This window comes from Histomonas meleagridis (genome assembly GCF_020186115.1).
Source record: "Histomonas meleagridis strain 2922-C6/04-10x chromosome Unknown contig_146, whole genome shotgun sequence".
NCBI lineage: Eukaryota > Parabasalia > Tritrichomonadida > Dientamoebidae > Histomonas > Histomonas meleagridis.
In genome coordinates this window covers 281,359-299,470 of record NW_027150775.1, presented here as the reverse complement: position 1 = coordinate 299,470, position 18,112 = coordinate 281,359, and the positions used below count along the sequence as shown (strand labels likewise).

At 28.9% G+C, this 18,112-nt stretch overlaps 9 protein-coding genes across 9 annotated transcripts; 4 read left to right on the top strand and 5 right to left on the bottom strand.

Annotated features, from left to right (window-relative positions):
• Window positions 1-2,089: 2,089 nt before the first annotated feature.
• Window positions 2,090-2,635, top strand: GO595_001634 (Small COPII coat GTPase SAR1; the record flags this gene model as incomplete). The annotated part of the gene is made up of 1 exon (XM_067914454.1): window positions 2,090-2,635. The coding sequence occupies one exon, from the start codon at window positions 2,090-2,092 to the stop codon at window positions 2,633-2,635; it is 546 nt and encodes a 181-aa protein (XP_067778210.1).
• A 604-nt stretch (window positions 2,636-3,239) lies between these two features.
• GO595_001633 (ribonuclease III) lies at window positions 3,240-4,121 on the bottom strand (the record flags this gene model as incomplete). The annotated part of the gene is made up of 1 exon (XM_067914453.1): window positions 3,240-4,121. The coding sequence occupies one exon, from the start codon at window positions 4,119-4,121 to the stop codon at window positions 3,240-3,242; it is 882 nt and encodes a 293-aa protein (XP_067778209.1).
• A 539-nt stretch (window positions 4,122-4,660) lies between these two features.
• On the top strand, window positions 4,661-5,146 carry GO595_001632 (ribosomal protein L21e; the record flags this gene model as incomplete). Its single annotated transcript, XM_067914452.1, has 1 exon — window positions 4,661-5,146. One exon carries the CDS (start codon window positions 4,661-4,663, stop codon window positions 5,144-5,146), a length of 486 nt encoding a protein of 161 aa, XP_067778208.1.
• Window positions 5,147-5,382: 236 nt separating this feature from the next.
• GO595_001631 (60S ribosomal protein L12) lies at window positions 5,383-5,862 on the bottom strand (the record flags this gene model as incomplete). Its single annotated transcript, XM_067914451.1, has 1 exon — window positions 5,383-5,862. One exon carries the CDS (start codon window positions 5,860-5,862, stop codon window positions 5,383-5,385), a length of 480 nt encoding a protein of 159 aa, XP_067778207.1.
• A 1,035-nt stretch (window positions 5,863-6,897) lies between these two features.
• Window positions 6,898-7,926, bottom strand: GO595_001630 (CMGC family protein kinase; the record flags this gene model as incomplete). The annotated part of the gene is made up of 1 exon (XM_067914450.1): window positions 6,898-7,926. One exon carries the CDS (start codon window positions 7,924-7,926, stop codon window positions 6,898-6,900), a length of 1,029 nt encoding a protein of 342 aa, XP_067778206.1.
• A 1,211-nt stretch (window positions 7,927-9,137) lies between these two features.
• Window positions 9,138-10,414, top strand: GO595_001629 (uncharacterized protein; the record flags this gene model as incomplete). Its single annotated transcript, XM_067914449.1, has 2 exons — window positions 9,138-9,775; window positions 10,411-10,414. The coding sequence occupies 2 exons, from the start codon at window positions 9,138-9,140 to the stop codon at window positions 10,412-10,414; spliced, it is 642 nt and encodes a 213-aa protein (XP_067778205.1).
• Window positions 10,415-13,084: 2,670 nt separating this feature from the next.
• Window positions 13,085-14,422, bottom strand: GO595_001628 (protein phosphatase pp2a regulatory subunit a; the record flags this gene model as incomplete). Its single annotated transcript, XM_067914448.1, has 1 exon — window positions 13,085-14,422. One exon carries the CDS (start codon window positions 14,420-14,422, stop codon window positions 13,085-13,087), a length of 1,338 nt encoding a protein of 445 aa, XP_067778204.1.
• A 1,156-nt stretch (window positions 14,423-15,578) lies between these two features.
• On the top strand, window positions 15,579-16,061 carry GO595_001627 (uncharacterized protein; the record flags this gene model as incomplete). The annotated part of the gene is made up of 1 exon (XM_067914446.1): window positions 15,579-16,061. The coding sequence occupies one exon, from the start codon at window positions 15,579-15,581 to the stop codon at window positions 16,059-16,061; it is 483 nt and encodes a 160-aa protein (XP_067778203.1).
• Window positions 16,062-16,816: 755 nt separating this feature from the next.
• On the bottom strand, window positions 16,817-18,097 carry GO595_001626 (HEAT repeat family protein; the record flags this gene model as incomplete). Its single annotated transcript, XM_067914445.1, has 1 exon — window positions 16,817-18,097. One exon carries the CDS (start codon window positions 18,095-18,097, stop codon window positions 16,817-16,819), a length of 1,281 nt encoding a protein of 426 aa, XP_067778202.1.
• Between the last annotated feature and the right edge of the window lie 15 nt (window positions 18,098-18,112).

Sequence of the window (18,112 nt, the reverse complement as noted above, 5' to 3'; positions counted from 1 at the left end):
TTATATATTATTCAGATATTATTATTCAGATATTAATGTTATTCAGATATTATTATTCAGATATTACATATTATTCAGATATTACATATTATTCAGATATTACATATTATTCAGATATTATATATTATTCAGATATTATATATTATTCGGATATTATATATTATTCAGATATTATTATTCAGATATTACATATTATTCAGATATTACATATTATTCAGATATTACATATTATTCAGATATTATATATTATTCAGATATTATTATTCAGATATTAATGTTATTCAGATATTACATATTATTCAGATATTACATATTATTCAGATATTATATATTATTCAGATATTATATATTATTCAGATATTATATATTATTCAGATATTATATATTATTCAGATATTATTATTCAGATATTACATATTATTCAGATATTATATATTATTCAGATATTATATATTATTCAGATATTATTATTCAGATATTACATATTATTCAGATATTACATATTATTCAGATATTATATATTATTCAGATATTATTATTCAGATATTACATATTATTCAGATATTATATATTATTCAGATATTACATATTATTCAGATATTATATATTATTCAGATATTATTATTCAGATATTATATATTATTCAGATATTATTATTCAGATATTATATATTATTCAGATATTACATATTATTCAGATATTATTATTCAGATATTATATATTATTCAGATATTATATATTATTCAGATATTATATATTATTCAGATATTATATATTATTCAGATATTATTATTCAGATATTACATATTATTCAGATATTACATATTATTCAGATATTATATATTATTCAGATATTATATATTATTCAGATATTATTATTCAGATATTACATATTATTCAGATATTATATATTATTCAGATATTACATATTATTCAGATATTACATATTATTCAGATATTATTATTCAGATATTACATATTATTCAGATATTATATATTATTCAGATATTATATATTATTCAGATATTATTATTCAGATATTATTATTATTCAGATATTACATATTATTCAGTTATTGTTATTATTATTCTGTTATTTTTTTGTTATTTGTGTTGTTACATATTATTATTCAGTTATTATTAATGTTATTCAGATATTATTATTCAGATATTACATATTATTCAGATATTATATATTATTCAGATATTATTATTCAGATATTATATATTATTCAGATATTATTATTCAGATATTATATATTATTCAGATATTACATATTATTCAGATATTATTATTCAGATATTATATATTATTCAGATATTATATATTATTCAGATATTATATATTATTCAGATATTATATATTATTCAGATATTACATATTATTCAGATATTACATATTATTCAGATATTATTATTCAGATATTACATATTATTCAGATATTATATATTATTCAGATATTATATATTATTCAGATATTATTATTCAGATATTATTATTCAGATATTACATATTATTCAGATATTAATGTTATTCAGATATTATTATTCAGATATTACATATTATTCAGATATTAATGTTATTCAATTGTTACATATTATTATTCAGTTATTATTAATGTTATTCAGATATTATTATTCAGATATTATTATTATTCAGATATTACATATTATTCAGTTATTGTTATTATTATTCTGTTATTTTTTTGTTATTTGTGTTGTTAAGTTGTTATTTTGTTTGACTTTTAGTTATTTTTTATTTTGTTATTTGTTCAAATTTGAAGGTGATGATGAAATTGCTTTTGATGATTCATTTTTGAAAGTTTCAAAGTGATCAAAGGCACAAACCCCGCCTTTTTCACCGATAACATTTCATCTATTAAAGAACCGAAATTAGTTAAAGGCGCCATGGTGTTATCGTTTTTTGGCGGATGGTTTGCATTGGGAGAAATAACTGCAAAAGTCACCTCATCAGTAAACACTAAACTTTCTCCAAATTTTATTTTGTTAACATTATTTTAAATTTGACATACTTTTTAGTGTTCCAAATGTGGATTTTGAGCTGGCTGTGGAACATAGTGCTCAATTTGATGAAACGGATTTTCGGAAGGAAAGAGCAAAAGGTGTCAACGCGTGCGAAGTTTGTCATTGTCGGATTGGATGGCGCCGGCAAATCGACAATTTTGCACACGCTGAAAACGAATCAATTTGAAAATGCCGGACACACAGACGAAGCCGCAGTGGAACAAATTCAAATTGGAAGCGTTTGCGCAAGTGTTTATGACTTATGCGGTCGACAATCTTTAAGGCCGCAATGGAAAGATTATTACCCAAATTGCAATGGAATCGTTTTCGTAATTGACGTTTCATCTAGCGAACGTTTTAAAGAATCTAAGGAAGAACTAAATTCTCTTCTTAATGCATCTGATGATGTTCCAATTTTAATTTTAGCAAACAAGGTTGACATTGCAGGATCTTATTCGCGTGGAGATGTTATCAGCTATTTCCAACTCGAAAATATACTGAACGATTTTGAAAATGGAAGAGGAAAAAGACCAATTAAACTTTATATGTCATCCGCGTTGCAAAGATTTGGATACACATCAGGGTTTAATTGGCTCTCGTCTTTTGTTTGATATCTTTGAAAGGTACAATGTTTGATTAAATTTAATAAAAATTTTGTTTGATTTGACAAAATATATTTTGCATATCACGTTCATGAAAACAATTTATTTTGAGATTAATTAATAATTATTAATAATTTTATTTTATTTATTTGTCTGACAAAATTTATTTAGTTTGATTCTTTCATTAAAATTTATTGCTCATATATGTTAAACTCTGGTTTCATCGTTCTCTTTAGAATAATCGTAACACGATTGTAATGTTGACAGGCGACAACTGATTCCAAAAGTTTATTGAAATTTTGACTTCTTTTTCATCGAAAACCATTTTTCTGACCTCAAAAATAACTATCGTCAATAGAATTTTTGAAGTTTTTCACGTTTTAAAGCTATGACGATATCTTCTGCAACTGCACGTTATATTGAATTGGAACATTTTATGGAATTACAATTCGAAGATATTCATGAAATTTTACTCAGGCACTATATAGTCGATTCTGCATCAATTCAACAAATCATTTGAAAATTAACAAACATTTATTACGCTGAAACACAGCCAAAACGTCTACACATTGTACTCAGTCACTATGAAAAACAAATCAAATTACATTTTATTTCACAAATTATTTGCAATGTTATTAAGTTCGCTCCTCAAAAACGGTGTCACAAATTCCTTTGCGCGTTCGTATCCTCCGTCGATATAAATCGCAGCGACGAGTGCTTCGAATATGTCAGCCCACACCTTTGAGCCAGCATTTGGTTTCCCGCCCACTGTAAATAAGTACTCACCGATGTTTAGCTGCTTCATAAATTTCCCGATTGTATCGTTGCAAACAAGTTTGCTTTGGAGAGATGTTAATTCTCCTCTGGTCAATTTCAAAAAGAATTCGCATAAGACATCGGCGCTGATAAGCAACAAAATGGAGTCGCCAAAGAATTCGTATTTCTCATAATTAAATTTATCAGAGTAAGAGCGATGGGTAATAGATGTGATAAGATGATGCTTGTCGTGAAATGTGTAACCGAGTTTTTGCTCGATGATTCTTATCTTGGAATCTGGTAAATGCGGCTGATTTGGGATTTGTTGTTGTTGAGGTTTGGAATTTAAAGTCCTTGGGCTTGCCTGAACTGGGATTTGTTCTTGCTGAGGTTTGGAGTTTGAGGTCCGTGGGCTTGACTGATTTGGAATCTGCGGAAATGGATAACATACGGTTAGTACATTTAAAACTTGTGGAAGTGGCTGAATTAGTGTTGGTGGTAATAAACTTTGGTTTGAAACTTTAGAAGTAGATTTGTTGAGCATTTGAGGAAACGAAATTTGTGAGTTTGAAGCTTGCGGATGTAGAGGCTGTGGGTTCAGTTGTTTTGTGACTTGTAGGTTTGGAATGATTTGTGAATAAGGCTGATTAGGATTTTGAATATTTGGAATTTGAGAACAAGATTGATTTGAACTTGCCAATTGGTTTTCCTTGTCCATGTTTAAATTGCAATGATACATTTGGTGTGGCGAAATTACAAAAACAAAAACATCTCGTCGGCAAAACCACTGCGATTCAAATTTTTCACTGACATTGTTCAAAAAGCCAAATTCCGTCTTTGATAATCGGAGTCATGAAGTGATCTCTTCTTAGATTGAGACATGTTTGTTGCTAATTCACTATATGAATGATGATAAATGACAAAATATATATATATATATATAAAAGCAGGTGAAAATGTGCTTCAAGAAATCGAAATTAAATTCCTAATTAATTTAGAAAATTTTAAATTGAATAAACAGCAAAAATAAATAATTTTAATTTCCCGTACACATTTATTTTAATTGTTGGTTATTTGAATTAATCATTTTATACATAAAGGAGCTCAACTGATATATCCATTATTTAGAAGCAACATAAACAAAAGAAGAAAAAATAAATTAAAATAATACAAAAATAATGAAGTTTTTAGAAAACGCACAAACTTGTTTTTGAGGCTTGATAAAAAGTGACGTTTAATATTTTAACGTTTTTTACGGTTTGGCCTATCCTTTGTTCTATGGGTCACACAGCTGGTCTTCGTTGGGGAACACGTTATCTCTTCGCTCGTAAGTTCAGGAAGCACGGAATGCCAGCACCATCACAACAGCTCCGTACTTTCAGAATCGGTGATATTGTTGATGTTCATGTGAACTCAGCTGTCATGAAGGGTATGCCTCACCGTCTTTACAATGGCCGTACTGGTACAGTTTGGAACGTTTCACCACACGCAGTTGGTCTTTTGATTTACCGCCGTGTTAATAATCATATTGCACCAAAACGTATTTATGTTCGCACAGAACATATCCAACACTCAAAGTGCAGGGATGATTTCAAGAACCGTGTTGCTCAAACACAAAAACTTAAGAAAGAAGCAAAAGAAAAAGGAATCAAACTTGATAAGTCTGCTCTCAAGCGTCTCCCAGCTCAACCAAAGGAAGCTCATGTTGTAAAGCCAGAGGTAATCAAAGCAGTCTGCTTCACACCATTCCGTGAAACATGGTAAAAGTAAATACATTTTAAGCATCTTTTCAATTTTTCAAGGTATGTATTCCTTATAAAGGAATTTGAAAATAGAATATAAAATAATATTCAAAGACATATGTCCCAAAGATGACTTTATCTTTGCGAAATGCAGAAAAATTTCTTATGAAGCAAATAAAAGTTTGGATTGAAATATCTCTTAAAAACATAAAAAATATACAAAAATGTATTTGCTATTCAAATTATGCTATATTGCTTTTATTCATTTGGAATTGAAATTTCACCAGAAGTGATCTTCTTCTGGATAGCCTTTGCATTCTGTCCTTCGCATTGAGCGCCCATAGCTTGACATGTGCCAAGGACTTCCTTGACTGTTCCGGCAAGTGTCTTTGACATTGACTTGTGCCTCATCTGACGAGCAATGTCTATAACATTATCAAGTGTAAGGCTTCCTGTATGTTTGACATTCTTTGTCTTCTTACGATCACGATGAGGTTCTTGAAGTGCATGAATGATAAGCGTTGAAGTAGATGGTACAACTGAGATTGTTGCTTGACGATCTACAATTGTTATTTGAACTGTGCAACGATATCCTTTATATTCTTCTGTAGCTTTAGCAACTTGTTGACCAACTTGACCAGAGTTAACACCAAGTGGACCAAGACGAGGAGCAAGTTTTGCTGTAACACCTGATTCGCCACCCCAAACACGAACGCGAATAACAACTTCTTGTGACATATTGAAGAAGGTTGGCCAAAGGAAAAACCGTTAACATATCCAACAAAATTGACTTACTCTGTTCGCGATTTAGTGACCGTTTAAAAGAATTGCAATTGCTGTTTCTAAATCGTTGTTTGAAGCTGTTAATGCTTGTTCAGCAAGTTTCTCATCGAAACCCATAGCTATTAAAGTTTGTAGATCATTTGTTATTGTATCTTGTTCATGAGAAGATATTAAATTTTCTTCATCTGGTAGCTTTGGAGTCTCAATGAATTTTGAGATATGAAAAAGATCATAACTCCAAAATATATTTCCAGCGATTGATGAAAAGAGAATAATGAGAGAATTAGGAAATCCTATTAAAAATAAGAGAATAAATACTAATGAAGAAAGGAATTTATCTGTTAAATAGATGAAAAGTGGAGATGCAGGAATATGTGCAAGAGTAAAAATAAAAACTGTATATGGATAAAATAACATTAATGTGATTTTAGTAGTAACACCAACAATTAAAGATGAAAGAAGTAAAAGAATAGCTAAAAATACAATGTTAATTCCAAGAAGTAATGAAAATTGTTTTGTACCTAAAATTCTTTCAACGTTACGGCATGCCCATGAAATAAATAAGACAATGATTGATTCTTGTATTGTTGGATAACCAAGAATACAATGAAAAATCTTTAATAACTTACTTTTTGGAAATTGACACTCTGTTGCACAAAATGCAATCGTAATACATGAAACAATAACAGAAGTAAAAAATGAGATAGGAGCTCCAAAGAACCTTTTTTCCCCAAAAAACATGGACTTTACTAAGAAAAGGGGCGCCCCAAATATTGAATTCTGTTTTGAGATGACGATCCAAAAATCACAAGTTTATATTTTACACATTCGCATTCGTAAAATAATCTTTCCATGAAAGAATGATCCTTTTTCCATATTATACATAATTTATTTTTCATCGTATAATGTTTAGTGACTTGAAATATGGTTTAATTATTGTTTTTCTTTTCATAAATTGAACAAATGTTTTTTTTTCAAACACCAATGATTTTATTTCCTACATAGCGTTGGACCACAAGGAAAATTTTTCAGCATTTCCTCTGGAGTTCTCATCAATTTTAAGTATTCAGGTAATGGCACATTACTTCCAGGTATTCTTACATTATCATTAAACAGTTCTGCAAAGAATGGATGCCTCATACACTCATCTGCAGTTAATCTTTTAGCTGGCGCATAAAGAAATATCTTTTGAAGTAAATCAATAAAATCATCAGGGATATAATTAGGAAGCACAGCTTTAAGCGATGTTACTCTGTTCCCAAAGAACCCAGTTTGTTTCTTATGAATGAATGTATCAAGATCAGATTGTTGGGGTGGTCCAATTACTTGAACAATTTTCATGAGAAGATCTCTATTATTAGATCCACAAAATAAAGGTTTGCCATGAAGAACCATTTCGGCTAAAACACAACCAGCAGCCCATGTATCAATTGCTGTGGTATATTTAGGACAGTCAAGAAGGAGTTCAGGAGCTCTGTAACATCTTGTTGAGATGTAAGAAACTGAGCTTTCTGTTGGGATAAGAAATTTAGCACTTCCAAAGTCACAAATTTGAAGGCGGCCATCTTTTGGATCTACTAAAACATTAGAAGGTTTGATATCACGGTGGCACACTCCGTGATGATGAAGATATGAAAGACCAGAAAATAATTGATAACCAAATAACTTGATAAATAAGAGTGGTGGAAATGGTTGTCTATTTATAAACGTTGTTAAAGACTCTGGTAAGTAATCAGTAACAAGGTGAAGGAAAACAGAATTATTAACCCCTTCTTTTGTATTATAATGGGTTATGTATCGAAGGCAATTTGGGTGTTTAAGCTTACAAACAATGTCGAGTTCCCTATTTTTGTATTTAGGGTCGAGGTATACCTTTTTAATGGCAACTTTGTTCCCTTCGGAATCATTTGCAAGAAAAACAGCGCCAAATGTTCCAATCCCGATTGTTGAAATTGGCGTATACCCATCGTATGATTCTAATTTTTTTGTGAGTTCTGTTATGTGACTATGTGATTTCATATGGGTTTAGGCTTGCAAAACGATCAAATCGCATTTATTTTGAATCGGTCACGGTTATATTGAATTAAGAACGATGCATCGTCTTAAAATGAATATAAATTGATCGTTTTGGAACTGGTGCGCAGAAAATCAAAGAGATTTTAATTGAATAGTTTACTGGGCATAATGATCAACGCGAAATATTTTTTTTGGAAACAGAAATAACTACAATGCATCCCTCAAATCATCAATGTAATATAAGATTTTGAAACTCATTTACTTCTAAATGAAAAAGAATTGAGAATTTCGATATTCCCATGGGAATCTAATATTAAAAGATATTGCATGAAATATTATATGTTTGAATTTATACCTCAAAATATGGAAAAACATACATTACAGAAAGTTGATTACGCATTTATATAGAAACCGAATTTAGAGATGGTTTATAAATTATTCACAATTTTTCAAAATATTTAATTGAAATTGAACTCAAAGCTTTATTGTTAACAATTGCAGCTATAAATAATAATATGTTTTTTTCAATTTCTCTTTTAACTTTTATATACATTCACTTAATCGCAAATAATATTATTAATGCAAAATTATCATTTTAGAAAAGGATGATCATCTTTTGATATAGGAACAATTTCAGTTTTTGAACTCAAAGATTTTGTTGTATTTACTAAACCGATATCATAAAATCCATGGCACTACGTTTTTTAATATTAATTTGAATAAGATGACTTTCGCTAAGAATTTTTCTGAGAGTGAATTCAGTAACAAAACTTTTCATCATATCATTCACTAAAGAAATGTTTCTGCTGTATTCCTTCTTCTTTTTGGCCAAACTTAATGATGAGTATTCATTATTAATCCAAAAAGCAATGAAGAGAATAAATAAACGAGTGAACAAAACAATGAGAGAGCCTATACATAAGAAAGGATTTTATAAAGCAGAAGGAATCGATTTCTATTTAACAACGAATTTAATGGGTTCAACATCAAAAGGTATTAAAGGCTATGCAATAAATAAGGAAACTAAAAAAATCGCTTTGATTAGAAACCCATCAAAATTACTATCAGAGGAATCCGATGTTAAAACAGGCGCATTTGTGAATCCGAAAACAAAAGAAATATTGGAATTACAGCAAAAGATTTTAGACGACAATGACGTGCAAATATATTCATACAAAAGATTGGATCAACGAAAAGTATTTAAAAATCTGCACATGTACATAGCAAAAGAAGAAACTAATAATGATAACAATGATGAAAAAGAGGAAGAAGAAACTAACAATGATAATAATAATGAAGAAGAAGAAACTAACAATGATAATAATAATGAAGAAGAAGAAACCAACAATGATAATAATAATGAAGAAGAAATGGAGAATAACAATGATAATAATAATGAAGAAGAAATGGAGAATAACAATGATAAGATGAAAGAAGAAAGTAAAAATAATGATGAAAAAGAGGATGAGGAAGAAGAGAGTACGGGAAACATTGGCTTTACAGTTAATATCACGCCAAAAGATATAACGACTGGTTCATCCACTGCTTATTTAGGGTTTCGTTATTATTGGAACAAGCCCAAAGAGGGCGAAGATCCATTTGAGCTCGGTCCCATCGAAAGGGACTTTGGATTTATTAAGTTATTAGCGGGAGCATATTCGCAAATATATACCACATTTGATATCAAGACAGAAGATGATGGTTATCATTTGGAAGCTGATATTGAGTTAACATCCATTGCAGGAATTGGGTTTAAGTTACCAAAGACAGGGGAAAACCAAAGCGTCGATTTTGAGATACCTATACCTATCTATGCGACTCCCGCATTAAAGATGTATGGCATTGATTTTGCGTTAGGTATATATGGATTTATTCGCTTTTCATTTCTTGACATTAATTATAATTTACTTGAGCCATTATTATATGATTATCGAGCTAAACTTGGAAATGTAATTCATATTTCATATAGTTCCAAAGATAAATCGCCGAATATTAATTGGGTGAATCCATCATTTGAAACCAAGAAAAACAAACAAAAACAAACGAATTATACGAAAGAAGATTTAAATGAATTATATTTAAGATTAAAGCCTACTGTTGATATTGGTATTAAAGCTACAATTAAAGCTGGAATATCACTGATTAAAACAGAAGGAGAATTAACAATTCGTTTATTTTGTCGTTATCAAATTCCATTTGATTTTGGATTTAATACTAATAGTTGTACATTACCTTATTTATATGGACAATTTTCACAAAGTTTAAAATTCATTTTTCAAATATTTGGTGGCTTAAGATTATTTTCTTTATTTGATTGGTCTGAAGAAGTGAATTTTGAGTTTCCAATTATTAAATCGGTTAAATCAGGAAAGTTTTGTATATTTGATAGTAAGAACTCAATTGATCATAAATTTATTGATAATAAAAATGAAAATGTATATGTAGTTCAACCTAAATCGATACGATTATGTGATTATTGTAAACAAGGTGATATTTCAGGGCCAGAAATCTTTTATCTTAAATTACATTATTTAAAAGATGGAATTCATTCGATTAAATCTTATGATTTACCACGAATCGAATTATATCAAAATGAAATTAAATATTTAAATCGATTATTTGTTATTACGAATGCATCAATGAATAGTAAATTTAAATATGAAGGTTATGAAGAAGATATAATTAATAATGATATATTAAGTTTTATACCTAATCATTTTAATACGAATTCATTAAAAGAATATTGTGGTGATGATAATTCATTCATATTTAAAGCTGGAGTATGTATTAATACTATGATTTCTGATGCTATAAAAGTTAATTTATCAGAAGAATTCGAAAAACCTGAAGATACAAATTATTTAACTTATATTGATGATATTAAAGAAAATGATTTCATTGGAATTATTACACATGATTTAGGTAAATCTTATACATTAAATACAAACAAAATCCAAATATTCGATGATATTATATTAAATAATAATGATATACAATATAATGAATATCAAGGTAAAAATCCTTTTAAAATCAAATTAAATTATTTGAAATATAATAATAATATAAAAAGTTTTACAATATTATTAAAATATTGTCAAAATGAAAATGAATTTTCTTGTAAACCTTTAAAAGTAAAATATTATCAAATTGATAATAATAATTTAAATGATTATGAACCTATAATTTATTTAGGTGTGAATTATCAACAAAATGAAAAAATAAATTTAAAAATCGATTTCGAAGTTGATGATGGAAATTCGAAAGAAAATTTCCAACAAATTTTATATATAAATAATTTTCAAATTAGCAAAAATTCATTAATATTACATACTGATTATTTATTAACTAATAATAATATGTTTTCATATGATATTATATTAGAAAAATATATTCCGACAATAGTAATGGATGTCCGAAATTTACCAAAGAATTCGAAAGGAATTTTAACAAGAATTTTTATATTAAATTTAACAAATTTAAACAATTATAAAAATATAAATTTTACACTTCAAATGAAACCAAAAGAAATTTATGGAACATTTCGTATATTATTAAAATTAACATATGAATCATTACCTAAATTAGGAATAATACTTAAAATGAATGGACTTCAACCATTAAATGAAGGCAGTCATTTATTAAATGAAAACGAATATGTAATAACTTTAAAAGATAATATTACTATTTTTAATGTAGCAAAAGATATATATTCAATAAATATTCCATTTCGACGTTATAATGATAATAAACAAATAGAAAATTATTTTATTAAATTATATGATATAATAATAATTAGTGATACAAATGATCCGTTTTGTTCAATAAATAAACCAATCATTGGTTATACATTAAGTAATATTTATTCTGGTTGTATTAAACAAATCTTTAATAATGAACCAGAACAATTCATAATAAAATATCAAAAAATTGATAACTTTTCAATAAGTAATAAAATGATTTCAAGAATTTATTATAATAATTCTAATTGGATGATTGAAAGTGTATTACTTCAATCAAAAGAAACTGATAAAAGTTATAAATATTTATCATATTTTAAGAATAAATTCATTGAAATTCCTAATAATAAAGCAACAATTAATATTCCTTATCAAAAGATTAAAGATATCTTAAAAACGCCTTTTAGAAAACTTCGCTTTAAATCGAAATATCAAATCTCTCGTATAATACATAATAATAAAATTAAAAGACTTCATTTAAAGAATAATAATTTTTATGAATTTAAAATTAATGAAAACATAAAAAATAATAATTTCATTTTCGTTAAAGAATGTAACTATGAATATGAATCGTTTTGTATGTTAAACTTAACATTAAATCATAAGCCATTTTTAATAAAATATAATAAAAAAGGTATTATAAATGACTTTAATTATAATGAAACGAAATACTTATTAAAAAATAAAGGAAATAAATTGGATAGTAGATTTAAAAGACAAATTATTTTCGGACGTAAAAAAATATTTTTTGAAAAACATTGGACTGGTTTAATGAAAGTTATTCCTTTAAAGAAAGTAACGAAAATTGTTATTAAAGCATTTAAATATAAAAATGATTTCATTAAAATTGTGGCGTTCTTGAAAATTAATAAAAGAAAAATAATTCGAATTCCATTCTCTTCTTATAAATGGTTTAATGACTTGGAACAGTTTTTGTACGCATTAAAAATTAAGGATTTAGATGAAATCGACGAAAATGTAATAGTGAAAATGAATTCGTTCGGAGAGTTAATCGTGTCAAAGGAGCTGTACCAGCCGGGCGAAATGGCGGAGTGCCAAAATGTGGTCGACTACCCAACGAGAGATATTAAATGTAAAACACATTATCCAATATTCGAAAGTGTACACAAGAAAAGAAAAAGAAAATTCCTTTGGTGGTGATAAATAAATATTTGTAAATATTTTTATAATATCAATATTTATTTATTTTAATGAACATTTGAGCTCAAATTGATGAAAGAGAAATAATATCATTTAAATTCATGAATTATATATGGAAATGGAATAATAATATCATATAGATATTGTGATAATGTTGTGTTATATATATTGTAATAAAACATGATAAAAATTAAATAACAAAATCATATAATACAAATTATTTAGATGTAAATACTTATTAGAATTAAAATATTAATTAAATTTTATTTAGCTTCTGCTTCTTCGATGAGCTTCTTCGCCAACAGTGCAACATTTCTGCAGCTGTCCTGCAAAAATGGTTTCATGCTCTCCATTAACGTGTCCTTGAACTCTTGATTGTCCGTGTTCTTCCTCATCTCCGACAGTATCTCTAACGCTGCTTGTCTCCTTCTGAAGCTGTTGATTTGGCTCATCTGAGATATGCATTCTGGAATCTTCGGTCCGTCCATGAGAAATGCCACAACCAAGTTGTGGATTGCTGCCATTCTTACCGGGTGTGCTTCATCTTCGGTAAGTTTCATACATGTGTCAAAGAATTCTGGTTTACAATTTGTATCTGATAATAGTTTTGAAAGAGGACACAATTGTTGTGCAATACCAAGACGTACTCTCCATTGGTCATCTTTGGATAAAGAATTAACAATTTGGTCAATGTTTCCTGAAACCAATTTGGCAAATTCTCGATTACCTGACTTAGCGACTTCTTCAATGAAATGAAGTTTGATATTTGACTTCTCCAATGATACTAAACTATCTGAGAAAGGCTGAAGTTGATCAATAGGTATATCCTTGCAACGGTTTGCGATAGCAAAGAAGTTATCGATAACCGCAATTTTGAGAGGATATTGGGGTGACCTAATCAGCTTTGAGAGGAGTGAAAGCACTTGCGCTCCCTGAGTGAATTCGAAAGATGTGTCTTCCTTAAGGAGTGTGGTAAGGGATTTAAGAGCACAGTATTTAACTTGCCATACAGAATCATTGATTAATTTAATTGCTACATCACATGCTTCAGAATGATTCGTAACTTCAACAAGATGAGTTGCAAGAGATGAACGAACAGACCAATCAGGATCATTTACGAGAGTAGGAAGAATTTCAGTGAGGAAAAATTCCATTTTAGAACATGCAACTGGAATATATGCCCTAATTCGACTATGAGTATCTTTAGACAACTCAACAGCAATCACTTTAGCATGTTGGATTTCAACTTTTGGAATGATTTGTGCTAATGCAAACCTTACCAAAAATGATTCATCTGCAATGAATTTTTGGAAAAATTTAAGATGGAGTGAATTGTTGGCTGAAAATAGAATAATCTTTGTGCAGAAAACACGAACGAAATCATATTTAGATGATGAAAGATTAGAAATTAATTCGTCAATAGATGGGTCATTCTTGAATTCTTCTATTATTGGTAAAATTATTTCGCTTATTTCTTCATCTTCACTTGAAAGTAAAGCTTCAATAAGGGAAGATAAACTTGAAATATTTCCAGTTACTTTTGCTAGTTGCGGAATAGCTTCTGCTATTGGAGAAGTAATTTCAAAACAATTTCTTGGCATCCAATTAATGAGAAAAGGAATTAATTGTTCACAAATTATTGTTGAAGGAAGAGCTTCAATTACCTGTTTTATGTTTGATGCAAATCTTATTTGTGATGCTTCATTTGGTTCTATCGCATCGGAAATGAGTTCAAGAACTTCTGGGTTTTCAGTCATTTATTACCAGGCAGTTTTTTGTCCCAAAAATAACGGTTCTGACAAGAACTTAAACGTCCATTGTTGAAAAAACCACCAAATTCCGGGGTGCCCTATAGCTTAACGGATTATATCAACTTTTTGATATAAATGTCATCAAAACAAAAATGAAAATTTTGGACTTTAATTTTAATAATATAGGATATTAACATAAATTAAAATAATATGATACATTTATAAAAATAAGACATTATTTTGAAGTTAAAATATGATTGATGTGAAGCGAAATTTTCAGATTTTAGAATTAAAAAAAAAACTTCAAATATTTGGGGTGCTCCAAATATAATTATGAATATTTGAAAAATAATTATTTATTTATTTGTTTTTTGCTACAACTTCAACACATTCTGCAAGTTGAATCTTTCCACCTGTAGGAAAGGCTAAAGGTGAATTACACTTAGAACATACCACGGGTGTGTTTGAATTTGAAAAAGCTATCGTGGTTTCTCTGCATAAAGGGCATCGTAATGTAAGAAATTCAGAATCTGGTGTTGGAATTAATCGTTTTTTCTTGCAGCAATTTTCGTCTGAATATATTCCATTTAAATCTTTATCAAGAGTTGACATTAAAAATAATGAAGTGAGGTTAAGATGGTCAATAAAAACCGCTTAATGCTCACACAATTTTGAATTTGTTCTCATTTTTTTAAGAGTAAAATTTTTGTGTAAACTTCAGTAACTCTATGGCCCACCCGCTGGAGTCAAATAACGTATAAGGGCGCGATCTCTATCTTTTCAAGTGATTTTATATTAATTTCGATGATAAATCTAGAAAAATTAAACTTCGTTTTACTGTTTGAAACATTGTATATTGAAATAAAAATATTTTTTTGCTTAGGACGTTCCGAAAAAAATCTTTTTTCATCGGCTTTTACCAACAACAGGTTATTTATGAGGCGCCCCGAGTTTGAGGGACCATCGTCTTTTTACATTCTCAATTTTGAGCCGAAATTTCATTTCTATGAGCTCCCAATTCCTTCACGCTGATGATTTCTTCTTCTATGATTTGACAATCCCAAATGGAAACAAAATTTGTAGTGATGTGCACCCAAAGGGGAACTCGCTCCCGATCAATTCGGGCAATTTGCTTGACTTAGATTATCCATCTAATTGGGATTCTGAGACTATTAAAAAAGAAAAAAATGAAGCGCCCGATAACAGAGCGAATTTTTTACCTTTAGATTCCCATTACAGAGTTTCTGTTCCCGTTTTTAATGATAAAACGTCAATTACACCTCTAAGAAGCAGAAGCACAATTGTGGTGCCTAAAGCCAACAGAAAAATGCGAATTACACGTATCGCAAAAGAAAACGGAAGTATCGATTCGCTTAAAAGGACAACATCTCCAAAATCACCACGAACATTTTCAGTTGAAGTTGCCCGTGGGAAGATTTCGAATGGTGCCCACGTTTGTGCCAATGATAATTTTGTTGATATATTTTAGATTTTTCTATATTATGTAATTAAGCATCAATGCGAAATGTTTATGTCTAAAAGAGTGAGGCGCTTTGCTCTCAAGGTTTTGCCTTTCCATTGTGATTCATAAAAAAACATGTCAGAATCATTTTGATTCATTGTTTCTCAAGAACTCACATGTTTGAGAAGCCAAGTGGAATTGTTGTGGACTTTGAATGTTTCAGGCTTTAAAATAAAATTGTCAAGCAGAAAATTGAACTGAGGCTTATTTTTATCGTACGATAAAATTGGTTTTCAATTTTTAAAGCACCATTTCACCGGCGGTTATTTGTATACTTTACACGGAAAATGACCAAAAGATAAACGGACTCCTGTGAAATTTCTGATTAAATACTTTATGAAAATAAATTTATGAAATCTTTTGACTACTAAACTTAAATATCTTTCTCAATAAACAATTTTGGCAAGCAACATATTAAAAAATAATATCTCTTAAATTGTGATAGTATAAATATAAAATATTATTTAAATTTATTTTGTTCATGTGCAATTATTTTCAAATAGAATATTATTAATAAGTGCAACAAACATTATCTAATCAAAGCGTACATGCATAATTGTTTGAGTAACAAATATTTCAAGCTAATTTCATAATTTAATCAATCATTTTGGTAAAAATGAATATTACTCATCGTATAAAAATGCGATATCGTATTGTCGTAACATTACGATGATTGTCATCAATACCATTTCCAAAAAAATATAATTTTTACTCTGAATTAATTAATTAAAACAATTTGCCACATCTTCGTCACTATCTTTCTTAAGTTTTGCGATTATATCTGCAAACTTTTCATCTCGTGGTATGTTCATTGCCAGTGTGAGCCGTACGTTCGGAATTTCATCCTCTGCCGCCTGTTTAAGGATTTCGATTCCATCTTTATCAAACAGATTTCCCTTTATCACAGCCAAAACAGCTGTCTGACGAAGTTGGTAATCATCTCCATCCATTGAAGACCATAGTCGTCGCATTAACATCGATTTAAACGATTCTTTGCGTTGCGAAATTAGATTTGGTAGTAATTCAAGAGCTGCTTTTCTGACGTTAAAAGCATCATCAAACAGAAGCTGCATGAATGATGAGTCAAATTTCTTGTCTGGAACTCCAGATAACTGTGGAAGAAGTCGAACAATTTCATCTTTTTCGCGCCATTGAATAGAATCTGATGAGATTTCTATGCAATGTAATTTGATATCAGTTGGAATACGTTCTGATTGAAGTGTTTCAATAGCAGCGATTTTAACTTCTTCGGAGGAATCTTTGACAAGACCTTTAAATTGATTGATAATATAATCATTGTCAAGAATTCCAACATAATATGGAAGTTGAGAAATTGCAGCTGTTTTGATATGAGGACAATGAGCTGAGAAAAAGTTCTTGAAAAGAATTTTGATTTTGTTTGCTTCAACATTTTGTAAAGTACTTAAAAAGTGCATTTGTTGTGCTGCGGCGGTTTTCACTTCATCTTCTTCTTCAACAAGAGAAAAAACAACTTTTTTGAGAATTGGGTAAATCATACCAAATTCAATAGAATGGCCTTTAAAGATATCTGAGACTGAATCAATATATGTGCATTTTACTCTCCAATTTTTTGAGTTGAGTAATTTATCTCCAATTTTTAATACTTGTTCTATATCAGAATGTTGTTCCAAATACTTTGCTAGAGCATTTGGAATTTCGCACGAAACAGAAAAACAATCATCTTCGGCCATAATTGATATTATTGATAGTAATGTTGAAATTTGATTATCATCTAAATATGGAATAATCAATGGACATGATGCTGTAAATGATTGTCGAACAATAATTGGTTCTTTATTGATATTCTTTGCTAAAGATTCAAAAATAGTAGATTTTAATTGTGTTGAAATTAAACTGATTACGTTTGCATAAACTGCAATTCCTGCTGCTCTCACAACAGGTCTTTTGCCTAAGATTTTTGTTAAAAATGGATTCAATATTTCAGAAATTTGTTCAGCTTTGATATTTTTAGCTAGTAGCATACAACATTTAACAAA